General features: G+C 35.0%; 1 protein-coding gene across 3 annotated transcripts in view; it reads right to left on the bottom strand.

Annotated features, from left to right (window-relative positions):
* Positions 1-27941, bottom strand: part of Ppfia2 (PTPRF interacting protein alpha 2) — a 457936-nt gene that overhangs the window by 4506 nt on the left and 425489 nt on the right. Inside the window, exons 24-28 of one of the 3 annotated variants that reach the window (XM_028873023.2) lie at positions 26893-27093; positions 15992-16185; positions 12801-12898; positions 6878-7053; positions 5161-5229 (exon numbers count right to left, since the gene is read on the bottom strand). In XM_028873023.2, the coding sequence (XP_028728856.1) occupies positions 5161-5229; positions 6878-7053; positions 12801-12898; positions 15992-16185; positions 26893-27093 (738 nt within the window). Of the gene's footprint in view, positions 1-5160; positions 5230-6877; positions 7054-12800; positions 12899-15991; positions 16186-19999; positions 20077-25932; positions 27094-27941 lie in introns of those variants that run through there. The other 2 variants (XM_028873022.2, XM_028873021.2) reach the window with 2 other exon arrangements.

Consider the following 27941-nt stretch of genomic DNA (forward strand, 5'->3'; position numbering starts at 1 on the left):
AGCATGGAACAGTTTATTTAAATTCGGTCTGTCAAGTACACATAGGAATGCTTTGCTTCACTTTGAACTCCTTTGTTGTTTCCAGGAGGAGACAGTAAATATGACAGAAATGTTTCTTAAATAAAATTTTAATATGATTTCAAATCTAAAGTTTGTCAGATTTAAACCTTCTTGAAATAATAAAATATTAAAGGTTTTTTAAAATCTAAATGAAACGGATTTATTTGGTTACACTTTGTGCTAATGGATTTTTCATAATGAGATGATATACTTAATTGCATCAGCTGTTAAGTAGACTGCACTTGAGTCAAGTAATCATCAAATATAAGTTTCATGTACACAAAAGGCAGATAGTATGCAAAAATCTATATTTGAGACATACTGGTTAGCAGGTGATACAATGGGCTATAACCTTAATAAGAAATGATTTGTCAGATTTTAGGTGATTATGAATTAACTGGACTTGTTTTGAAAATCCTTTGCAGCCTGGTCTCCATCATTTCAATTAACACCTTTGATTGATTTTCAGGTGATGCTATAAGCAAAAGCTGATTCTAGTTAATAAACATTACATGCTAATGACACTGTTCCTGGTTACCCTCCGGAACTTAATATTAAGGCCCCATTGCTGAAAACACCAGATAGGTGAATCATAAAACATGGTGAGATCAAGCTGGAATTCTTCTAGAAATTTCATCCCTACTGGCTAACTTTATAGTTCTATAATGTACTGTATTGATACTGAGAGACAAAAATAATCATCAATCAGTCTTATGCAGCTGTAATCCCTGTGAGTGGCAATGATCAGTGGCCTGAAAAAAACATGCCACCCCTGATCCAATGGTGGCACTAACATTATGGAAATAACCAAACACTTTTAGGTTGAGTGTAAGACCTGATCCACAAGATAGGTCTCAGACCTAGCACCATTTTCAGGGCCAGGAACATGTGGCTAGACAGAATATAGGCCCTAAGGGGGAACCCACTAATATTACTCTACTAAAGGGATATAGCACTCAACTGACTCCTAATGACTTGTCATTTTACCTTTGATTAGTATAGCTCTCAAACCTTATCAGAGAAGCTTCTTTGTGCAGTGGATGGGCACTAACTAGAGACTCACAACTGGTCATGGCGCAGAGAATAAGAAGCTGTGGAATGTTAAGCCTTATATGGGATATCTATATCACACTCCTTTCTCCCAAGGCTCAGGGATCATTGTAGAAAAAAGAGTCAATGATCGCAAGAGCCAGAGGTGGTAGATGACTACCATGAAGTTGTGTTGCAGGCACGTCAGGGAACTCATAGCGGTTGTGATAGCAGGCCAAAGACTTGAGCACGCTCAAGCCAGACAAACTTCTGGCGTAGAGAAAGAGGTGACACTAAAGTCTTGCCCATGGCTTAGGAGCTATTGATCACTGGTAGTTGTTGGAAGAGGGAGAGTTAGTTTTCTCAAAAGGTCCGTACCCCTGGGAGCTTGACCACTTTGGCTGGCCGTGAATCCCGAAGTATATGGGTATCATTAATTGGATTCTGTGTGTTTACAAAAAAGAATGAGGACATAAAGTTTTGTTGATATGACTTGGAGGGGATGTTTGGGAAGAGATGGGGGAGGGGTGGGTAAAATCAAAATTCTTCCTTTATTTAAAAAAGATTTATTTATTTATTATATATACAGTGTAATGTCTGCATGTATCATTGCAGGCCAGAAGAGGGCACCAGATCTCATTACAGATGGTTGTGAGCCACCATGTGGTTGCTGGGAATTGAACTCAGGTCCTCTGGAAGAGCAGTCGGTGTTCTTAACCACTGAGCCATCTCTCCAGTCCATATAAATTTCCAATAAAGAAAAAGTGATGTAATTCTGGTCACTAATTCTGTTATGTCTCAATGAAATAATCACTTTCCCTTTTCTGTATACACGAAGTACCTGTTCGAAGGCAATTATCTTCCTTTGAATTAATTAGTAAGCAGAAACCTGCAATTCACCATTTTGTGTGTGCATTTATTTCTAGCAAGCGTATAAATTATCCTATATAGATATTATCTTCTAAGATCTCCAAGACTTGCTTCCTGAAGCTACGTAGCCACACATGTTCTATGACCACACTTGTGAAAATGAGAGACCTGCTCCATCTTCTTCTGGTCTAACACCCTTCCTTCCACAACACACGTGAAATTTATTCATTTGATTTATTCTCACATGTAGAGAAATAATTGACACTATTCATTTCAAATTGTTATGGTTCTGTTTGAACAATATAGCCTATCTTATATAGACTGTCAATTTAATTACCATTTAAGGTCTGGTTGGGAGAAAAGTTAAATAAGTTAAATATTAACACCCCTATTGTCAACACTGAAATTTCATTTTTATTTGGCATTTTTTAAAAGTTAAGTGACATATGCTATACCAAAGTGATTTTGTTTTATATTGTCTCAGAGCTTCAATGTTCACAGGTGGACAAAAGAAACAATATATTTCAATGCATTAATGGCCTCTCTGACTTCTATATTCTTGGAGAAGTGGTGTTTCCGTTAAATATTTATCAATTATGTAAACCCCTATCTTACATTTTAAGGCTATATGACTTCTTTAATATACAAGGTAAGGTGGTTTTTTTTCTTTAATTAGTGAGCAAAGGTCTCAGCCATGACACTCTTCTGCTTTTCTTTCACCACACAAAGCAATCACTGCAGAAAAATAATTAGACATTCTTGCAGCAATAACTTAAGAAAATGTTTCCAAGAGATACGGTTAAGATGCATCTTTTTTTTTTAATTCTTAAAAAAATATGTGTACATATCTTGTCTGTGTGTGGGTTTGCCTGTGTGCAGTACCTGTGGAGCTCAGACAAGGATATCAGATCCACTGAATTTGGGAGTGCAAGGTGGGTATGAGTTGCCTGGTGTGGGGGCTTGGGTCTGAACTGTGGTTCTCCAAAAGACCAGTGCATGTGTTATTAACAGCTGAGCTATTTCTCTGCCCCCAAAGTGATCTTTTTAACTGAGGTCGAATTCTTAGACATACATTAGAACTTCTCAAATGAGTTCAACAGAATATACACGTGACCAATAGAAACCCAGAAGTAAATTCCCTATAGTTAAGGCCAGTTGTTTAGTCATTAGCTTTGCTCAGATTCAAACACTGGACAAAAGAAGTCACAGAATTGCTATTATTTAGCCATACTGGCATGTGTGTGCGTGTGTATAGTTTATGCATGTGTGTTGTTCATCTGTGCTCATTATACACACATTCATTTGTGTGGGAGGAGCAGAGATTTTTGTTAATCTTTATCTGCCAGTTTTTGATACAGGGCCTTTTACTATACTTTGAGATTACTCAACTAGCTTGGCTACAACTCCAGTGGTCTATCTGTCTCAAGTGCCCCAGTGCCTGAAACCACAATTGTGTGGTGTCTTCCCTGGCCTTATAAACAAGTAGTGGAAATCCAAACTCAAGTCGTCATGTCTATATAGGGAGCACTTCACTCAATATCTTTTTATCTCTTTAACTATGTTTTGGGAAATATACATCATCCTGATTGGAGAATATTTCAAATATTGTAACAGGTGGTTAGGGTTATGTTTATAAATTTCTAAAAATTCCCTTTGCTCAGTATATCATGGGTTTACAACAACAATGTAATCTACCTTGTTCATTTGAATATAGAATTATTGCTGTATTTTATGAATTTCCAAGTTCATTCTAATTTTATGCATTTTTGTGGAATGGGATTAAACCTAGGATCTTGCATTTTCTAGGCACCTTCTTTGCACTGAGCTACATTTTCATAAAAGTCATTTTCAACAGCTGTCTTTGCAGCCAGGGAACACCAGTACTTCCCACAAGAATTATATGTCTCTATTTTTCACTCTATTCCAACGTTTTCTTTTAATTTCTCCCAGAAAGATTTTATTTAAAAAAAATGATCAGAAGGGCTGTCTTAATGTATCTGTCCATTATAGAAATTACAAATCTCTATTTCATTTACTCATTTCAGATATCTTCTTACATATTCTTTGTTTCCCAATTCACTTAAGCTGTGTGTACCATGCTCAGGTGTTCTTGTAATCAATATAACTATTACAGCCTACAAGTCTTAAGATTTTTTTTATTTTTAAGAAAACTAAACATCCATATATAAAATAACAAATTTTCCAATTTATCAAAACCAAATTCTCAGCCGGGCGTGGTGGCGCACGCCTTTAATCCCAGCACTCGGGAGGCAGAGGCAGGCGGATCTCTGTGAGTTCGAGGCCAGCCTGGTCTACCAAGTGAGTTCCAGGAAAGGCGCAAAGCTACACAAAGAAACCCTGTCTCGAAAAAAAAAAAAAAAAAAAAAAAACCAAAAAAAAAAAAAAACCAAATTCTCTCCTTTTTAATGTTCTAAAGTTTCTGGAAAAGATGTAAGGGCACTTAGAAAATAAGCACATTCATTATTTAAAAGTTGAATTTATCAATATTAGTGGTTTTGCCGATAAATTAAAATAAACTGTTTCTTGAAACTTTATGGTCACTGCTCATGGAAACATCTTATTTTAAGTTAATTTTTAAGGGCCACATACCAAAGTGACAACATTCATGAATCTTAGTGCTAAATAAAATGTCAAAACTAAGAAATATCACCTAAAATTTAGGAGTAAATGAGAACGTTTCTAGATGCTACATAGAAAACTTGCTAATTGCAAGCCCCATTCCTTCAAAGCATGGACTGCTGCCATTCTTCATATAAGCTGTAAGGTACTTTAAAGAAAATTAAAATATGATTGCATCACTTTCCCCTTCCCTTTTCTCTCTACAACACCTCCCATGCTCTAACCCTCAAGTTCATTGCCTATTCCTTATTTTTGAGATTATAACGTAATTACATTTCTTTCCTTTAGTCCCTCCATAACCTCCCTAACACCCTTCCTTGCTCTCTTTCAAATTCATGGCTTCTTTTGTCAATAATTGTTATTGCATATATATGCAATATCATATATATATATATATATCCATTTGTATTCCTAGATGTAATCCCTCAGTTTGTATGATAGTGCTTGCACCTATGTTTTTAGGACTGACCATTTGGTACTGCACAACCAATCTGTGTGCCCTTCTCTGGGGAAGGCTATTTTAAGTTGTAAAGTACTTCTGAATGTGAGGTAACAACTTACTTCATCCAGTCGCCGCTCAGTTCCCAGAGCCAGGAGGTTATTGTACTCGCGTTCAAGAATCTGCCTTGCCTGTTGACATCAAATCAAACTTACTGTCACTGAAGTTACATTTTTATTAAATAAACATAAAGGTTTTATTTATCTGAGATGTGTTATGAAACATATTTTAGTAGAGAGTTCCCTTGCATCAATGGCTGCAGTCAAGAAGCTTTTATTTCAAATGCTTATTTTATTCCAATTAAGCCTTTTATGTAAACATTAACTGTCATGTTAAACTGTTTAAATGTTAGAAAACAAAATAAAGTTGTACTGCATTGGATTTTATCGAGTGTAACAGGTAGTATACAGACTTGAAACTTTTGAACATTTTTCCTGTTTTTTGTTTATTTGCTTGTTTTTTGAGACAAAATCTTACTATGAACGCCAAGGTGGAAGACACTATCCCAGGCTGAACTAGTGATCCCCATGTCTCAGCCACCAAAGTGCTGGAATTACAGGCATGCAGCACCTTGCCCAGTTTAAACCTCATATATGTAATAATTCCTGTGCTCCAGCTCTTAAAATGTTTTTATTTTTATGGACTGTACAGTAAATCGGAGGTATTTGAATTTACATGGAACTCTGCTGGATCATACACTGTCCAGATTTAGGAATCGCCTGAACAATCAGTTAAATGTAAATGTAATTAAGTAAGTAAAGACAAGGGACAGCCTATCAGAGACCAAAGGCCATCAGTCACAGGTATTGTTTTGGGGAGATATGGATTCAGGTAGAGGCCTATATCACAGAACTCCAACTCTCTGCCTTTCTAATTAAAAAAAAAATTTTTTTAATTTTATGCTGATTGGTATTTTGCCTGCATGTATGTCTGTGGGAGGGTGTCAGAAGCCCTGGAACTTGAGTTACAGACGTGTGAGCAACCATATGGGTGCTGGGAATTGAACATGGGTCAGCTGGAAGAGCAGTCAGTGCTCTTAACTGCTGAGCCATCTCTCCATCCCCTGCCTTTCTAATTTTAAGATTGTGTTTGGCTGGCAACTTATTACCTTAAAATTGAAATTCCAGTGACAGAAACAAATGATGATTATATTAAATGGAACAAGCTAGGGACAGAGAGACATGTACACATGATGTCAGGTAAATGTGGAATTTGAGCTCACAGAAGCTGAGTGTGGGATTGTGGTCAATGGAGTAGAGAGACTAGGGGCTAGGAGAAAGGCTACTCAGTGGGCACAAAGTTATAAGGCTGCAAGGAATCCATTCAATTGTAGGTAATTATAATATATTTTATATTATTAAAGCTAGAAGAAATTATTATAATTTCTTCGTGACTGATTTTATGTGTGGCCCTGGCTGGCCTGGAACTCATTGCATAGACCAGGCTTGCCTCAAGGTCAAGATCTGCCTGCCTCTTTTTCTTGAATACTGGGATTAAGGTATGTGCTACCATGTCAGGCTATTTTAGAAGATTTTATCAAAACAAAAATGAAGATATCTGAGGAACTATATATGTCTAACCCAGTATAAACAACACTCCGTTCAATATATATAGTATTCACATTATCTCATTGTATTTATTATTATGTTTATATGTGCTAATTAAGATAAATTTAGTAAAAACAACAATAAATTCACAGCCCTATAATCTTCTAAAGGTTTCATCTGTCATTCTATTAACTATGATCCAGTGAAGTGCAGCACAAAGGGACTTGCTTGCCTGGGTGTTCTGTGTCGGAATCTGCAACAATAAAGCCAGGCTGCTGTAGTCAAAGTTCTCATCCAGGGCTATAAGCGAGCCGTGCACTCCGCTCTCGAGGATGTTATTTGCATATTCTCGAAGTCCAATCGCTTGTATCCAGCGAATAACTCGATCATTGCTCCACACTAAGACATCTAGGAAAAGAGATGCATCACATCAAGAGCCAATCCTTCGCATGATGAACAAAATCTCACTTGAAAGGAGCTGCAGCTCTCTGGCCAGGTGACATTGATGCTGATCTCTCTGCTCCCTAGAGCTGTTGACTCCTTTCCGTTACATGAACATGCTGTTCTAATCTTCAGCCTTTGCTGTGTTAAATCTCACAATAAGTTGGCATTTTCAGAAAGTTATTATTACAGAAAAGGCAGAACTCCTCTCACACTGAACACTGTATCAAAGTGTTTATTGATGTTTTTATATCAGGGCCCTGGAATCTAGTTGAAGTTGGGTGTTTTTGCCACCAGATGGGGATAGTTGTCCCTCCCTCCTTCTTCATACTCCTAGCCCTCATTCTTCATCCTCCTTCTTCCTCTCTCTCTCTGTATGTATGTGTGTGTGTGTGTGTGTGTATAATAACCATGTTTGTGTATATATATATATATATATATATATATACATATATATGTATACACACAGACACATATATGTATATACACACACACATACTTATATATGCATCTGTGTATGTATAGATACACACACACACATATATATACACACACACACACACACACATATATATATATATATATATATATCAACATTATGGTTCAAATGCTGTGCTTCATTTGAAGTGTTTTTTAAACACTGCTTCAATATTGTATTTAATTCAAAGCTCCTTATTTTTCTCCTGATGTTACATGTAAAAGAGAATTATCAGAACAAAAAGAAAGTACATTGGCACTTTGATATTATTATCATCATCATCATCATTTTGGTTTTTTGAGACAGGGTTTTTTTGTGTAGCTCTGGCTGTCCTGGAACTCTCTATGTAGACCAGGCTGGCCTCAAACTCAGAGAGATCCTCCTGCCTCTGCCTCCCTGAGTGTTGGAATTAAAGACATGCACCACCACTGCCTGGTGACACTTTGGTATTAAGTCATTATTTTTTTAAATAACTTAATAATGGCAAAAACTCAAGCATACATTGACACATACCATGAGTTGATTTTTCTTTGTTTAAAAGTGGCATTTCTAGGAAGTACAAAACATTTTAACATTTAGTTCCTAAAAATAGGACCTCCCGAGGAAATGCCATGTGTGCCTGTTTGAGATAAAACCCAAAAAATGTGTTTTTTTTTCCCATTGATTCTATCATATCTTGCCTTTACGAGTCGGCAGAATGATGCACAAAAACTATAAAGTCATATGTGCAACATAATGGTCTGTATAAAGAAAAAAATTAAAGGAATTAAAGATTAAGTAAGAAAACAATAAAAGATTTTCTCTACTTGCAGAAAAGAAATCAAAGTGTTGATGGTACCACATTAAAAGCAGCATTTCTGTAAATAGTTTTCTTTCTGAGTAAAATTTATACTTAAATGTGTGTGTGTGTATACACACACACACACACACACACACACACACACACATATAGTTCAAGTTTTGTTTGCAAAGCTATCATCAACTTGTTCTACTTCACTCACTTGTCATCAGCATGGGTTCCCTCATGCGTAACATTTCAACAAAATGATATCACTGTCCCAAGAAGGAACATTACTCATTCCCTCGGTGACTGGTCTTAATCTGACCATAACCTGTACTGGCTCTGACTGATACTTGTGTGTGTATCTCCATTACTTCTGATTTTCAGTGTTCTGATATTATGGTGTGTCTTCTACAGAAACCATGACAATGCTATTTTTTTAATTTCTGTTTTGAATACACTAGTTAGCGTATCTCTATTTCATATTGTTACTCAGATATCTCAATTTAAATGTATCATAATCATAATTGTCTTAACTTTCATCATTCCTTGCCTTTTAAATATTACATATTTTCTTTTTAATTTTTTTTCTAACTCCCTATTACAGTTCTTCTATTTTATATTATACTGCTACAAGTAATGCTTAAAACTTAAACTATATATTCTTGACTCATTAATGTCTTCTATATCTTGGGCCTTATATCATTTTATAGATATGGACATTTTCAAATCATTTAATTTCTTTTGCCCCAATACCATCATTGTAGCATTTCAGTCATTATTTGTTGTAGTTCTGTGTAAAATCTAAGCCCTCTAGACATTGTTAACTGCAGGAGTAATAATTTTACAAATACATTCTTTGGGTATGTGTCCATACTGCAATTTGTATTAGCTTTGTAGTTTTTCTTCTGTATAAATTTGTGATTCTAATATTTATTTTCTGATTCAACTTTGTCTCAGATTCTGTTTCCCTAAAAGTGTACTGAATCTGCCATTACTATTAGTGGGCTTGTAGATCCCTGACTCCTGACTATTGGTTACCTGGACTGAGTAAGTGTGAACAGGTCACACCACTACTAGTTCACTTACTTTTACTAATTGCATAATTTTTTTGACTAATGAGATAAACCTTCTTCAAAAATGATAAAAAAATAAATGAATTCCACTTCACAATGTGCAGATGCAGATGTGCACGTAAACATGCTTGCTCATGCTTTGTAGTCTAGGACATATTAGCTTGTTTCTGCAAATATATATCAATCAAAATTCCCATCACACATGTAGTTAAGAATAATTAAAAAATACAATACATTTATGGCATTGAGACAGATAAACTCTAACTGTAACTTTTCTTATTTGGAACAGCCTCATAGTAATTGTAATATAAATGCCTTTCACAGCAAAATTATACCCTGGCATGTATGCTTAATAGGAATCCTCTTGACCTAATGGCTGAAGATCAATGTCAACTGTGTCTTAGCAACAAATTAAAATTTAGTACATTCTTGACACCTTCCGCTCATCAGAAACCTGTTTTCTAAGGTCAAAGTTAATTAGCACTTCCGGTTAATTAGCACTTCCCATAATAACAGAGCATCTAGTCAGAGCTGAGAGCTATTCCTCTAAATGCCATCAGAGCAATTGTAGGAAGCAGGGGTTACTTATGATCTCACTTGCAGCCACTTATATTTGATTGTTTGTATGTAACACAGTGAGTCAGAGCAGCTTTTTTCTCAGGGCTACAGTCTAAGCCGTGACTGCCAAATAATAATAGAACATTTGCTACTGGGCCAAATGGGCAATTCTTCTCTTTCAGATCAATCTATCTGTAGAGAAATTCATGGCGTGTAATCCGGCATAATGCAATCTACTTGGGAAATATACTTCAGAAAGAACACAAGAAAGTGGTATCCTACAGATAAAATCTACTCATGAAACAAAACATCTTTTGTTAGGTCAAACCCACATTCCCTTCTGTGGTCTGCCCTTGGTCCATTGGTTTCTGAATTTTAATTCAACTGTAGAACAATACACTTAAAACAACCTACAATTTCGTGGGGTCCAAAAATAAAGAAAAATCGGAGAACTTGATTTTGACAAAGAAAAAAATACATTATTGCTTCTTGGTAACAAGCTAAGTCAAGTGTTAAAAGAAATGCATCATGTATTTATCTACTCACTGGTGAACAGCGTATGTATAAAAAAATACGTTCAAATATTCATCTTCACAGGCATTCAAGTACAGCTTTCTAGAAGTAATTTAATGTTCAAAATTGCTAGAGATAAATTTTCTGAAGCTGACACAAATGAATGTAAGGAAAACCTGAGACAGGTAATCATAAATAAAAGTACAACAGTGTTAAACTTTAATATGGGAAGAGAGGGGTAGGTAAAACATGTCATTTTCTTATGTAAAATAGGCCATAAAGGAAATTAAGATAAAAATAGACTTGTACCCACTTTGAGCAATTAATGTGGCATAGACAAACCTATCCTATATTATGAAATGCTTGCAAGTGTCAGTTCATGGGTCATGGGAAATGAGAATATAACTTATAAATAATTTCATAGCTGTTCTGGACAGTTTTATGTCAATTTGACAAAACCTAAACTCATATGAGAGGAGGTAACCACAATTAAGTAAATGTCGCCGTAAGATTAGGTTGGAGGTAGACCTGTAGGGCATTTTCTGAATTAGTGATTGATGTCGGAGGTCCTAGACGATTGTATGTGGGGATACCCCTGGGCTGGTGGTGTTCCTGGGTTCTAAAAGAAAGCAGGCTGAGGAAAATACAGGAAGCAAGCCAGTAAGCAGCACCCCTCCATGGCCTCTGCATCAGCTCTTGCCTCCAGGTTCCTGCCCTGTTTGAGTTTCTGTCCTGACTTCTTTCAATGATGAACTGTGATTCGGACTTTGTAAGCCAAATAAACCCTTTCCTCCCCAACCTGCAGTTTGGTCGTGGTGTTTCATCACAGCAACAGAAATCCTAATGAAGATAATATTTAAAACATTTTTTCTAAAACATTTGAACACATTTAACAATGCTATTCCTCCTTTAAAAAATATGCAGATTAAAATTGTTTACTAACAAAACCAGAGGCTTGTGTATGCTTTTATCTTACATTCAACAACTTGTTTTTCTTTAACAATCAGAAAGATCGAGTGGTTTCCAGCAAGGGAAAATCCCGTGTATTTGCTTTTTAAATCATGTTTTCTCCTCTATATTAAGGTGATATGATTTTTCCTGTGCTAGGTGCTTGTGATGTGATATATGAAATTATATGTACTAATGATATGGTATAGTGAAGTTAGTATCGAACTCTTGAGAGGAAACTAGTGGGTAGTCCTTAGGTCAGCCATAGGTACTTCCATTGGAAGGGAGTAAAGTGATTCTTGTAAACTTCTTGCTAATTCTCCTAAGGGGTTTGTTATAAATGACTGAGTCTACTAAGACCAAGAATCTTGTCTGCAGTGTAACTGTTTATAACCCGTTTGCTAATGTGAGGTTATGAGGGCAAGGGAGATGCCCACAAAAATCTATGCCATGCTGTGTGGATTTTTAACCTCAAGAACATGGAGATGCATCTCTTCTTTTGAAACTCATCTTAGCTTGGGTAGTTTGTTATAGTAACTCAAAACTGAAGAATGGAGAGGTTAATTATTAAATATATTACTTTTCAAATGCATCTGCAGCACGGTCTGTCTTTGTACACAGTGATGGCAAAAGTTGAAGTCTTGCAACATTAACATGACTCTGAACTAAAGTTATTAATGGACCGGTGAATTTCAGAGAGGAGATATTTACAGAATTTCCACATAAATTCCTAATATAATTTTTATAATTACTTATGAAAAAATTTCTGAGAACTGAAGTTAAATTTAAAAGCTGTAAACCAAGATGAACATCAACATCCAACAACTTGTTTTTCTTTAACAATTAGAAAGATCTAATGGTTTCTGACAAATGAACATCTAGTATATTTGTCTTTTAAATTATGTTATCTCCTCAAGATTAAGGTGAAGAGGTAATTTGGTATGGTTTTAGTGTCCCCCAAATTTTCCTATGTTGGGTTCTTTTCCCGTAGTGATATAATACACTGCTGTAGAAACAACATATATTTTCTGAATTATAATGACAATATTCTTTTAAAAATGTTCGACAAAAAGGTCTACAGAAAGCCATTTTTTACGGGGGAAGAATACATCATTAATATATTCAGAGAGATAAATCTACTTCCAGAAAGTCACCAGTGTGTCCTCAAAATGATTGACCTTACGATGTGGCAATATCCTTTTCTGTGTTATAACAGAGGAAAAACCAGCAATGACACTTTGAGCAAAATGTGTGATATAGTCTGATGGTGACTGTTTCATATACATCATCTTAGGTTTAAGAAGAGAGATGTCAAAACCTCCCCAGAAAAGACATTTGTTACTAAACAACGGTGTGTTACCTTTTATTTCATGTTGACTTGCGTCCCGTCTTCTCTCTAGCTCTTTTCTATCATAATTCAATCTTTTCAAGCACATAATTCCATATTGTAAACTTGTTCTATTTTCAGAAAGGAGAAAACACATTAAATTGCAGCAGCAGGTGAAGAATATTCTGTTATTAATTATGGACAGCTCTACATTACTTTCTAGAAGAGCCCATTTATCAATTACATCCACAATAGTTCCCTTCAATTTGGAAGGACTATAGATATAATTACCTCAAGAATAAAATGTTTCTAAAAGAAAGAAAATATTTGATGCATAGGATATTCACAATTTTAAAAATAGTGAGAGATAGTTATCTATAGTTCCATACATATCTATATGTATAGACACATAATTATACATAGTTATCTGGACAGTTACACATCTGTCTTCAATTTAGCATTTTCTACTGTACAGTTTAGCAAATTTGTGTTTTATTCCTTCACAAAGAACTTAATGTCTCTCCTTAGAGACAGGAATAATTTTATAGTCAATCAAAGATTCTTTGACTGATGAAAAAATGGAGTGAATTAAGTAGCAAGGCAGGGTACAAAATATGAAGAAACAGGCAACAACACTAGGACCAAGTAGTATGTAATAAAGAACAAGTCAGAGTTTTCTGACACTCTGCAGAGAGGGTGCCGGGGAAGAGAAAACAGCATGGCATTCAGAAGAGTAAGATGCAAGAATGGTTGGGCTACTAGGGGAACAGAACATTATAAATTGTACTGCAGTGTTGTGGATGAAATTTCAGAGATATGGTGATCTTGAGACATACTATGTAGAGCTGAAATTCAGGCTAGCAATTAAGGGGCAAATACAGTTCCATATGAGAAATCTAGATATGCCAAAGCAAGACTTGCATGTCATATATGAGACGCAATTGAAATGAGACAATTTTCAGAGAGGAAAGGATGTTAATATCATGACTTCTTATTTTTGTTTTATTTAGGGAATAATGATCTCATAGCATGTATGACATAGGGAAATGGCAATCCTAGAAGACAGAAAAAAATTAAGGGCGTACAGCAGTAAGTACTAAAAGGAAACCTCACAGATGTCCAGAGAAAAGATATAATAAAATTAGAGTTAGTAATAATAGATTGAGTAGAAATAAAGACTGTAGAAGAGTATGATAGGAAAATAAAAGAGCTTCTAGGTTTAAAGTAACAATCATTCAATATTATTAATTTTTTTTGAGCTGCATTTTTATTATTAAATTTTTTATTCATTTTACATACCAATCACAGATCCCCCTCTCTTCCCTCCTCCCACCTCCCAGCCTTCCTCCTCGACCTACCCCCTATTCCCCCTCCTCCCACCACTCATTTCCCCTCCACAAGGTTAGGCCCCCCATGGGGAGTCAGCAGAGCCTGATACATTCAGTTGAGGCAGGACCAAGCCCCTCCCTGTGCATCAAAGCTGTGCAAGGTATCCTGCGGTAGGCAGTGGGCTCCAAAAAGCCAGCTTATGCACTAGGGATATATTATCCTGAGTGAGGTAACCCAGACTCAGAAGGACAAACCTGCTACATACTCATTCATAAGTGGATACTAGGTGTAAAGCAAAGGATAACCAGACTACCACCCACAGCTCCAGAGAAGCTAGCTAACAAGGAGGACCCTAAGAGGGATGCATGGATTGCCCTGGGAAGGGGAAATAGACGAGATCTACATGAGTAAACTGGGGGTGAGGGAGGCAATGGAGGGTAGGAAATGGGGGGTGAGAACATAAGGGAATGAGATGGTCGTGCCAGAACAGGGACAGAGTGGGAGAGTGATGAAAGAGATACCATGATAGAGGGGACATGGGGATAGGGAGAAGTTGGGTCCTAGGGAAGTTCCACGGGGACCCAGGAATACACAAGGATGACCCAGCTTAGACTACTACCATTAATTTCTTAAATGTTTAGCAGTAGATAACACACACACACACACACACACACACACACACACACACACACACACACGATACATTTCTGTGTTACATAATATGACACAAGCATCTGAAATCCCCCAAAAAAAGAACATGAGCTTATGTCTCCCTACATGCATATACTGAAGCCTTTACCCGCATCATCCAGAATGGAGATGGGACCTTTAAAATGGAACAACCAATTTAAATGATGTCATCAAGTAGACATTAATATCTATTTTTATTAGAATAGACAATTTGGAAAATCACAGACAATAGAAGCGTGTACTTTCAGAGGAAAGACTAAATATGGACACATAGAGAGGATGGGAGACCTCCAGATAAACTGACATGTCCATACCTTCCTCTTTCCCTCCACCACCTAGAGGAGGGGCTACCAGGCTACAACACAGTATTTAACAAACAGTTAAATCATTCATCATAAGCCCTGATAAACCTGATAGAATATAAATAATCTGAATGAAAGATTTATTCCTTATTATCACATTTTGACAGATTTTAAACAAAACATACAGCAGTAGTTTTTCAAGAACCAATATGCTAGTAACCCAAAATACATTTATTTAAGAACCAAAAGGACAATGATGTCCCTCATAGAAGAATTTTTTTAGTATGTCCTTAAGTTACACAGTTTATAATCACATAGCTTTGTAAAGTTTAAAGCTACAAATATTCATTTAATCTTCATAAAAATTTTGTTTTGTTCTTAGTTTTTTTTTTCTTCATTTTCTTTTATGCGTGAGTGTTTTGCTAGCATGCATATGTGTGCACCATGTGCATGCTTGATACCCCTGACAATCAGAAGAGGGCATCAGATCAGTGGGAACTGGACTTAATGATGGCTGTGACCCACCATATGGATGCTAGGAATTGAATCTGAGTCTTCTGTGGGAGCACCAAGTGCTCTTAACCACTAAGCCATCTCTCTACCTCATAAGTAATTCTCTAATATAAACTTAAAAGATTATTTTTAAAAATCCAATCAAACAAAAGCGAAAGTACTCACTATGAGAACAACTCGTATATGTACCTTTTGCATAAACTTCAGGCATATAATACAAACACAGCTCTCCATTTGCCAACCCTTCAATCTTTGCCTGAGCATTTGTTGCATGTAGATGACACAGACCCTTAGACTGAGAAATATTTTCTTTCTACCGTCCTTTTATTGTTTGTGTTAGATGCGTATTGTTTATAGTTTCACTTTCATCATTCTTTTCTGAAAACCTACCGATGGAAACTATCCACCATTTTTAAATGGACACGAAGATCTTTTTTGGTGAGGTGGTCTAACATTCGTGCATCAACCAAGCATTCCATAAAGTAACTTCTGTACTGAGGCAACCCCAGGCTGGGCAGCCATTCGTTTCCAATCCATTCGTGGTTCATATCTCCATAAGCCAGGGTCTGTAGAAAGACCGGACACTGGAATTGTTTTATAGCAGTCAAGTTTCTTAACCAATAAAATGAGATGGTAAATGAAGGATATTAGCAATTATTATAACTGAAATTTCATCACTATGATACATGTGTCAAAAAAAGAGATAACATTTAACCTGAATGTATTTTATTTACTCTAGCACAAAACAAACTCTGCATAATTTGTTAGAACATTTGCCTGTAAAAATAAGTAACTTCATTGTGTTTTTTTTTTTTTTTTTTTGGTTTTTCAAAACAGGGTTTCTCTGTGTAGCTTTGCGCCTTTCCTGGAACTCACTTGGTAGACCAGGCTGGCCTCGAACTCACAGAGATCCGCCTGTCTCTGCCTCCCGAGTGCTGGGATTAAAGGCGTGCGCCACCACTGCCCGGCTTCATTGTGTATTTTAAAACAACAAATTTTGTCCAAATATGTGTCTTGTTAGTAAAAAAAAATCAACATATAGCTAGAGGTATGGTATGCATTTTAAACCTAAAGATTCCATTTCTATACTGCTAGAATTCTTTTATTTCTTTTATTCTTCAAATACTGCCCCACTTCCCTCCATCAATGATTCTATAGCTATTGTCTTCATGTCATAGCAAACCCTGATGTGAAAGAGAAACCTTAGTAAACAAATAAAGGAAAAACAGGGAGGTTGAAAGACAGCATGCTGACATGTAGTCAGCATTATACTATGGGGAAGAGAATATATTGAGCATTCCATTAGGTTCCTAGAGGAATCCTTGGCCAGAAATCAGTCAATTTAGACTATGTGTGTAAAGCAGACTTGAGCAAAAACTAAGACAGATAAGCTAATTCTTTTTGAAAAGAACCGATCTTTCCATATAGTGTTCAAACTGGTAAAATAAAAAGTCATATGAACTATCATTACTAAGCTCAATTTTTACAAAAAGATCATTTTTGAGAAAATTTAAAGGAAGTATATTATTAATCATTTAAAGGATATTGATTTTAGAGAGTTGTCTATTTAGTGAATAATTGTGCTATGAATTCACAGTTGTAATTATACTATGTAAATATTGCAAGAATTTGGATGTTCTTTTTTTTAAGAATTATGAAATTTGTTTCAGTGTTAAAATTGATTGTAACCTATGCTACAGCATGCTTAAATATAGATCCTATAAGTAAAATATCCTAAATTCTCTCATGTACTTGTAGAAATCGAAGAAAATTGCACTATATTTTATAAATTTCTTCCTTGATCAATTTAATTGCTCTCACTTGTCCAGTCATCTTGACACGCTATGACTAGAATCATACTGCCAAGCTAAAAAATGTGAAAGACAAATGCTATTAATCTGGCTCAATCTTAATAAAATCTTATTTTGTAGATATATATATTCTCTTAGTCTCAACATGTGATCATGATTTAATATATTGATTGATTGTCTTAATATCTTATCTAGACTAATTATTTGCTATGCTTAGCAATGATTTTCAGTTCTTCCTCAGATTTCTTGCACGGAAACGTACTAAAGTATATCTGACATGTAATATTGCTGAAGATACATTACGACACAACATATATACTTAATTACAAAAATGTTTGCTGACGATAATTACTTTAAAGTATCGATTTAGTCAAACTCTGCAGTCTATTCTGATATACTAATATTATCCACATTTAGTAGTTATATTTCTATTATATTAAATACATGTTTATGTAACTATTTCTAGAAGATATATCTTCCCAAGCTTCATAGATTCCTTCCTTGCAGAGAAAGTGATTAATAAAAATAAATTAAATGATTGTTGTAACTATTAACATTAATTTATGATATACAATAATGGTTAATATAGTACTTGTTAATGTAATACATTAGGTGCATTGCATATATGCTATGAAACTATCCATAAAACGGTAGATAAAGAGCTACTTCAACAGCTTGCATATTAACACATAATCCTAACAGCTATAGAGTTGAAACTTCTAAGACTCTATTCATTTTAGTATAATCTGTAAGCATGCTCTGATTTAGTAATAATTACTAGACCACTTGTAAAATAATAAGTATTCTGTTCCAAAAAAATTACTATTCAATTAACTGACATCTAAAAGCCTATGACAATCTACCTTTTCTATTTACGCAATAATGATTTTACAACTGAGATCTCAATTTCAACTATATTCATGCAATTCCTGTTTGCATTGCTGTTTAAACATGTTATTTGATAAGCAAACCTGCTTTAAGCGAATTAAGCCTGAGCATTAAATGAGAACTATTCGACATAAAGCAGCATACAAACAAGAAAAAACATCTTCTCAAACGATGCATCTAATCTTGGTCTACACATTCAAGTGAACAGTAACACTTATTTCTTTCTAGACAGTGATGTATACAAAATTTATAAAATATAATGTTTAAACAGTAAAATCTATAACCATTTATATTAATACCCATAGTGCACCTATGATAATTAATCATGATATGATTCGTATCATGAAATTAACACTTTATTCATCACATTAAGTAATTTTACAAAATAAATCAGTGTTTAACAATCTAAAGTTAAATAAATCTGAGTTTCAACGATTTCCATGATGCTTTACAACAGACATCTTTATGATTTTCAGCAATTTATACATTGCATGTAACAACATTGTCTATAGCTTATTGCAATAACTTCAAGATAAATGTACCATTCTAAGAAAAGAAAACATCAACCATGGTAGTTATACTAATATGAAAGCTCTCTGTTACTGTTCATTAACACTACATCGTGCTCTACAATGCATCTGAACTTAAACTGATAAGATCATTATCGTTCAGATTTCATCAAGCTAAAAACTGATCGTACTAGTTTCACTATGTATCATGCTATAAACATACTATTTTTAATTACATACTGTTCTTTGGAAAAATTTATTTAAAATCTATCTACAAAGTTAATATAGAAGCTACAAACAATATTGATAATTATATAGATTACCTATTCATAAGGGTGACTCATAATATTGTTCTACAGATAACCATCACATAAATACAATTTTTTACCAGATCAAAATTATCAATGTCGTAAAATAGCATTACTGTTCTCTGATTAAATCCACAGATAGTGAATAAATCATATTCAAGTTCTCTGAACAAAGCTAAGTAGCTGAACATTAAATACCTTTCCCATTTAAATAAAACATTTTCCAAGCCAAAAAACATCAAACAGTCAAAGTACAGAAGGATGCAAGTTACAATATAAATTCGTCACTACTCATTTATTTAGACAATGTTGTGTACTTTATGAACATATGTTCCATGCCACATATACTTTGAACACACATTAACTAAAAACCTATCATATAGATAAGCAGAAATAAACAACTATAATCTACAAAATGAGATATCACTGCTAAGTATCCATGTGTCACAATCCTAATGGCTTTAGTATGGAATAAATACATTCGCATATCCTGTCTTTAAAATTTTTTACATGCATATTCAACTGCTGGAATCCTAGTCCATTAAATAGCCACAAATAACAAATTCAATACTGTTTTTCTTAAGTCTGTAAGATACAAGAATCATTCTACTTAAAATTGCATTAACTAACATGGGTAACATAATACAACCATTTGGATATAAGTATATCATTCCGTTCTATTCTGTATAAACTATTTTTAGTTATGCAACACAACAGTTTTCATGACCTGCAAGTAAAACAATGAATCAACCTGCATTTTCAGTATAATAACATGCTAAAGTAAAACATAAGTCACCATCATAATCTAAATAACCACCTCATTAGTCAATAGATATCAATTCCTAGTATATCTTTTATCATCTATTGATAACATTTGTTTTGTCTGCAAAGGACTAACCGTTTTTGCTGGAGTGCAAGGTTTTCCATTTCTTCATGGGTCACCCAACATTGCCTGAAGGCTAGGAGAGCCCAAAGAAGCAGTGTCATCCATGAGGGAACCAGGGTAGAGAGAAAGGAGGCACCTCTGTCAATCACAGCATTGCATATACACTACATCAGATTCTCTCTACACAGCATATGACGTTGACACTTTGAGCCACTTTTTTCGTTCTCAAGGGACTAATCTGACAGAGACATGCTTCTGATGCTCATATTCTAACAGGTCTTTGGCTATTAAATAAAAATAATGCTGGAAATTTCATGTTCAAAAGATGTAGTCATCAGTTCAATTTTAAAGTGACAAACTAACTATAAGATATTGCAGCATTGCTCTTTCTTATAAGGGTTGACTCAAATATGAGTTGTTTATCAAGGATTTCATTCACATACTTTTATTCATTCAATGCCTGGGAAAAGATAGATTGACTGTTACAGAGAAGATGTAAACCTCACAGAGGTTTGAAAAATGCATTCCTGCATTCTTGGAGAGGAAAAAACCTGAAACATTATTTTGAATACTATTGATTTAATAAAGCAATTCTCACCTCATCTATACTGTCAAATTCCAAACATTCATTCTTTTATTCAGTCAATACTTTAAACCATGTGTAGTTGAACGTAAGTCCTTCCATGGGCCCATGTTTTTGAACAATTAGTCTTCAAACGGCGACAAAGATGAGGAAGGGTTGTGGAACCTTTAGGAGGTAGAACTTTATCGGAAAACTGAGTCACTCTGGTCAGGCCATGTGGTCCACTTCTGTCTACATGTGCTTCCTAAGTATGGGCACAGCTCATCTGCTTCCTGTTCTCGCCACCATGTTTCCCTGCCTACTGCCATGCCTTCCCCACCACAATGGACTGTATCACTCTGAAACTGTAAGACAAGGCAAATCATTTCTCTTTTCACTTGATGTGTGAGCACCAGAGGGGTAACAAAGACACCATTATAATATGTTTTCCTTGTGTTTGTGAGCTGAGAGCTTTGCCCCAGCATCACACCCGTACCATGGCAGAGAAACACAGAATAAACTGATTTTTTTTTTTAATACAATGCACTGTTCTTTTGGAAAGTCTCCCCTTTTTATCCCCTCTCTAGCCAAAGAATCTAGTATTATCTTTCTATACAATATAATTGATAATTTGAATTTAAAATCTGCTTATTCACATGGGGACCATAATATTAAGGTTCCTTCCACTCGATACCACTCCACATGAAATTTCACAATTTTTTTCCAGGAAATATGTATGCCAATTTCTCCAAATCATAACACTTACTGGTTCTTTGTTTTAGAAGGAGCAGAAAAGGCAATATCCAAATATTACAAGCTACTCATGGAATGTTCTACACTTCACCTAATACCATGTTTAACTTTCCTCATAGATAATGAACAATATATTTTGATATAAATTTAGAAATAATTATATGGAAAGTAAAATGAGTATCCTTTGGTATGAAAGAAATCTTACATAAATTATATATTAGTAAATCATACATATTATTCTTATATCTATGTTATATATAATAATATGCACAAATGTATTTCTATAACAAAGACTTATACTGTGAAGATTCTTAATTTTAAATAAATCAGAAATGTTAAGAGTGCTAAATATCATATATATGCACAGAATTCTCAAACTTGACTGCTGCAGAATTTAGATATAGCCAATTTTTCCTATAGAATAAAATTACACAGTTGTGGAACAAATTTACAATGCAAGAGTCACTCATATCATTGAAAGTCTCACTAACTCTGACTTATGCAGCTTCTCCATTGATTCTGGCTCCAAATAACGATGATCTTGCTCTTCCCATAATGACCTTGACCAGTATTATCTCCAATGGAGCAGAACTGTTCCACCAGTTTTCTGAAATTCTGCATTGGTTGGTACCCAAAGTATTCTGGGGTTGGTAAAATTCTAGAAGCTATGGTTATATAATTATCTTCACCTACAAAATGAGCATAATTCCAGGGCAATTTGTGGAAACAGGATTGACAAACTTTTGGAAGTTGCATGTTAAGAAGTTACATTTCATGTGAAATGTACAAGGTACTTTCTTAAAATGGGCTTTTCTTTACTTTCTCTTGTGTGTGTGAGACAGAGTGTGTGTGAGCATGATGTAGACACATATTTTCAGTGTCTGTGCAATTGGATGCAAAGGTCAGATGAAAGTTTTGAGTGTCTTCCTCTGTCTCTTTTTGTCCTGTTCCTTTGAGGCACAGTCTTTCCCTGAACACGAGGCTTGAACATTCTTGGCAAGGTTGGATGTCAGCATGCTCTAATGATTCTCTGCTCTGTGCCCATTAGAGGAGTTTAAAACATGTGCAAAATTCCTGGTTTGTTATGTGAGTGCTTGGATCATAAAACTCATAATTATATAGTGAGCACACTCCAACACTGAACCATCTCCACAGTCCATGATGCATACTTTTGCAAAAAAACGTTTTTTGCCATATAATTTTGTGAAACAAAAACACTAAATAGCTTCTCTACAGTCCATTCAAGTAATCAGTAGTTGAGGCTTGGGGTTGTTTGTTTGTTTGTAATCGTGTTTGTTGACAGTATCTCACTCTGAAGTCCCTCCTGACCTATAATCTCACCAAGTATTCTAGGCTGATCTTGAACTCATAGAGCTCACCTGCCTCTGTCTCGAGTCCTGTGATTAAATACATGAACTACCATTCCAGAATAGCTGAAGTTTTAATGGGTTTATTCAGTAATCAGCCTCACATCCAGTAAGTAAATTAGTCAATCAATTTACTTTCTCCCCAGTACCTTCAGAGGACACAGTTCTCATCTGAGTGTCAGTTACAGACAGGTTCAATGTTTCAGAGATGAGCAGAACAGCTTGTCTAGGAGGCTATGAACAATCAAAAGTATCTTGGCCTTGAAAACGAGGTTGAAGGGACATACTAGTAGTGGTTTGGACAAGAATAAGGAACAACATCAAAGAATCTGTGGCTCTCTGAGAAGCTTACTACCATAGCAGTTTATGCTCAGTTCTCAAATAGATGTGATCCATGAAATAAATATTACTATCCTTCTCAGTGGCCAACATCATCTAGCAGGTGATTAATAAGGTCCCAAGTGCATTTCAAATTACTATGCTGGAAGCCTGAGTTCCTGTATTGCCACTTTTCTATAATTGCCCTAGAATGATTGCAAAATGTTTTTAAACATCAAATTCTCCATGTCTCAAGAAGGACAAAGTACATATTTCATACTGGATTAAATCATAACACAAGAGTAGACTAGGATGAGGAGGTAAAGCTGGTCCACGAGGCTAAATTTAAGGAAATATTCATTTTCAAAGTCATGGGAAAGCAAGGTGGGCACTGATAATGCAACCTTCCTTAAACTTTCAGCTTTCCTTGGCTTGCTTCCCCCATTTAAGTGAAGATTGGGTAGAATACTTACAAGGTATTATTAAGTGAGACTTAGGAGGAAAACTCCTAAAGGATGTTATGAATTCTAGTCTGTACCTAATTAAATCATTATCATTCAGGAAGAAGCTATGGCAGGAAGATAAATATTACATGAACTCAAAGTATAACTCCCAAAAGTTAATCAGGGGAAATAGTTTTCCAGCTGTCAACATTATAAGAAATCAACTGTCCAGACCTCAGAATATATATATATATATGTATATACATATATATATATATATATATGTATATATATATATATATTGCTCAAAATACATTTTGTTATTAACTCAGTCACTTTGAAGTATTGTTCACGTTATAGGTGAATTACAAAGTAAAGTAACTTAAAATTTACTGTTTAAATCTTCTGGAATGATCTTTAAGTTGTGTATGTTTGTGGACACATGTATGTGTGCAAGTGATCCCCAGATCAGTGATTTGGATTACTGACTCTCCAGCCCCTGGTATATTTTTGAACAGAATTTTATGTGAAAATTTTGTTTTGCAAAGCAAATGGCATTTGCAACATAAATGGGCAAATGGTTCTGTGAAAATGGAGTACAAGGAGGAAAATAAATTTGCATCATTATATTGCTTACTGCATACAAGCCCTATGATTAAAGAGCTTTACATCATTAGTAAAAAGGCAACTGTCCCTTTAATTCAATGGAAACACTGAAAATTTTTGGAAATGCTCAGACAGCTACTAGAATAGATTAAACCATTAAGTTTACAAATAATTTAAAAAATTTAAATATAAGCAGTGAGATAACTAGTGGCTAAGACAGGGGGAATGGCAACATGGTTTGTTAATATGTTAAGAAAATAAATTGTCCATATACAATGTGGCTATAAACACATTTTATGCAATAATGTATGTACATGTACATATTTTGCACATACTGGAATTATGAAATGAATTAAATATTTTGGTAGTGATGTTTGTATAAATTATATTATCTTTATAAAGAAGAGATAGAAAGATTAAATTTATATTTTAATACTTGAGAAATATATTTATGCTACATTACTAATTATGAAAGGAAATCACAAAGTACTGTGAACGACAATAAGGAAAAAAGGACAAACAAGTTCCTATGAAAAAGTTAATGAATAATTAATAAAATAATTAATAAATAATTAAATAATTAAATAAATAAATAATAATAATTAATAAAAAAAGATTCTTTTATTTATACTCTGCATTTTTCTCACATGTAGGAATTAAGCACTTTATTGAGGCAGGGTTTCTTGCTGAACTATGAACTTAGAGGTTCCGCTGGGCTCCCTCCTCCATTTCCCATCTTTGCCTCCCAGTACTGGGCTTAATAGTAAGCCAAAAAAACTCGAGTTCTTTTTTTTTTTTTTAACCTGGGTCTGCGGATCTAAATCTCTGTCCCCAAGGTCACATGGCAAGAACATTATCCATTGAAACATTGCTCAGCCCTGCAATGTTTATGTTTTAGGTGAATATTTAGAATAATTACAATGTACCTGATGACAGTTTTAAGGCCTTGGGCAAACACTGGCATTATCCTTGTTTAGTCTAGTCTAAGATGAGCCAAGAAAAGAGATCGTTTAAAAAAAGATGTTTAAATGTATATGAAATGTTAATGCATGGTAGGAAAGAAACCTAGATTGTTGGGTTTTTATCAGAAAGCTTTCCAGAGATCAATAAGTGAGAGGTGTATTGGAGAGGTCTTGTGACCCTGGAGAGGGAAAAATGTTCTAGGGACAATAACAATGACACAATAAGCTTTTGAGGCCATCTGCAGCTAAATTCTGAGTATCTTTTTTGTTTTTTGTTTGTGTGTTTTGTGTTGATTTTTGTGTTTTGTTTTTTGAAACAGGGTTTCTCTGTGTAGCTTTGCTCCTTTCCTGGAACTCACTCTGTAGCCCAGGCTGGCCTCGAACTCACAGAGATCCGCCTGGCTCTGCCTCCCGAGTGCTGGGATTAAATCATGCGCCACCACCGCTCGGCTAAATTCTGAGTATCTTAAGCAGTCCTCATTTTTGCCTGCTTTTGAAACAACTCCGTGTAGTTTTATCTTTAATCTGTAATTCAACTTGCTTCAGGGTAAACATCTTAGGGGAAAATGTGCTTTTTTTTCAAAACATGTTTCCACTAAGGAAGGGATTTGCTTTTGCAACTTAACGAAATGAGATAGTATATCCTGTTCTTTAAACCTGGAAGTTGGAAGTCTGGCTGGACTGATTTGTGCAGGATTTGAATATATAAAATGTTTCTTCATACTGCATTTACTTCTGGGAGGAGAGAACTCTCTATAATCCAATTATGATGCTATTTTCTCAGTTGTAAATACTCATAAAAGCCTTCAGATCTGAATTTGGTTTACAATAATAAAAATTTAGTGGCCTCAAATATTACTATAAGCATATTCTAAATTACCTTTAGCTGGAATAGATTAGCAGAGTACATTCTTATCTACTTAAAATAATATTGTAAGTAGAAATTACATATATATTTCTTACACTACATCGAGGAAGCAACTAAAATGTAATTATACAAGAAATATACACGTCTTTGAAATCTTACCATGTGTTTCTGCCTTTAGAATCTAGTATACTTGGGGGTGGTGGTAAATATAGCAGACTCAAATAAAACTTTTTAAGGTAATCTAAGGCTATCTTAAAAAATACATTGACGTCAGTTTTGTGCCCGAAAGCTGCAATAGAGCAATACCACTTTTCTATACCAATTTATTTTATTTTCTCATATTTTGCTATGTTTTGTAAGATGTGGGGCTGGAGAAATCTAGTTAACAAAAGAGATTATACATTTATCATCAAAAACTTACTAAATAGTGGAATAAAATATCATTTGAGAATATTTCTTGATGATATTGAGTGCCCTTTTCATTCTGTTATTTCATAATGCTAGTTTATGGATACAGTTATTAAAGGGATTGTAAATGGGTAGAAAATTCAAGAACATTCCAATTTGTACTTATAAAATATCAAATCATGCACAATTTTTAACATGAAATATTTTTTATCACTAATAAATTAACCAGTACATCTTCAGAAACCTGTAATCCTTTGGGATAATTCCAAGAAGATGCCAGATTTCACTAAAAACAAAATAAAATAAAATAAAAAGGAGTTTATGAAATTCAGTAAGTTTTGGGATCTTTCAGCTTGGGAGGAAATTCTAAACTCTCATTTACATGCAAGCTCTGAAGTCCATCTTGGTGGCAGCTCTTGAATCTGATAGGAATTAGAGCTCCTGGATTAAAAAACCTATTCGAAGTAGCAGCACGGTTCATGAAGAGCAAGTCGCATCTCTTTAAGATGACTCTGAAACTCATGCTGACACTGAAATATGCTCTGTGAGCTTAGGTCGCTATGAGGTCAGCCACAGGGAAAGAGGGGTGCGCATTGACTCACAGTGCGAGATGTAGGAGGAGCTGAAGGACTTGTGAGGGACACCATCTCCTGGATAGCTAGTCTGAGCTTTAAACGATGCAGAGGGTTGCTGATTCCAATCTCCCTCTGGATTTCCGTGTCTGAGAGAGCCGACATGATGGCTCCACTTTTCACATTGGCTCTGCAGGCTGCCACGTACCAAGCAGGCATTCCCAACCAGAGCTGTTGGGTTGGAAAAAATATAGAGGTTAGAATAATCTTAGTGATTATCTGCCATGGTTGAATCTTCATTACAACTTGGCGGGATTTTAGACTCTCCTGTGAAGCACACATCTGGGCATGTCTGTGAAGAAATTTCCAGAAAGGTATATAACTAAGCAAAACAGAGCACACTGAATGTGGGTAGAACAACTGGTAAGTGGCAGTTTCAGAATAATAAGGACCTACAAGCAAGCTGAACATTAGCAATGTCTTTCTCTGCTTCCTGATTGATGGTGCACTGGACCAGCAGCTTTACAATCCTTCTGCCATACGTGCGTCCCTTTTAGCCTTCCTGCCTTCCTTTCTATAATTGACTGCACATTCAAAATGGGAGCCCAAAGAAATCCTTCCTTCTTTCAGTTGCTTTTGTTCGTTATTTTTTCACACCAACAGGAAAGCTAACTAATATATCGTTTTAGTATCTTTCTAGGTCCTCTAGATAGTCGAGATTGATTTTGCACATATAAATTTATCTGTCATTTACAACTCCATGAGATAAATGTTACCAGTTTTGACTAGATAGATAGATATATAAAGACGTTGAGTATATATTCCACACTACAATTAGTTAGCAATTAATTTGAGATTGAGATATTGTGGTTAGAGCTACACTGATATCAATTATTAGGGATAAGTAGCAAATTTCTGCTTGTGTATAATGACAAGAACTGATCCATAAGTTCCAATGAGTAGGTAGCTTAAGTGGTCTTTATTTAATCAGTACATTATAATTCTCCTTTTGACTTCTGAACAAAGAGAAGTCTCTTATAGACTGAGACAGGTCCACCATTGCTAGCCTTGTGATTTTC

This window comes from Peromyscus leucopus, chromosome 18 (genome assembly GCF_004664715.2).
Source record: "Peromyscus leucopus breed LL Stock chromosome 18, UCI_PerLeu_2.1, whole genome shotgun sequence".
In the NCBI taxonomy this organism is placed as follows: domain Eukaryota; kingdom Metazoa; phylum Chordata; class Mammalia; order Rodentia; family Cricetidae; genus Peromyscus; species Peromyscus leucopus.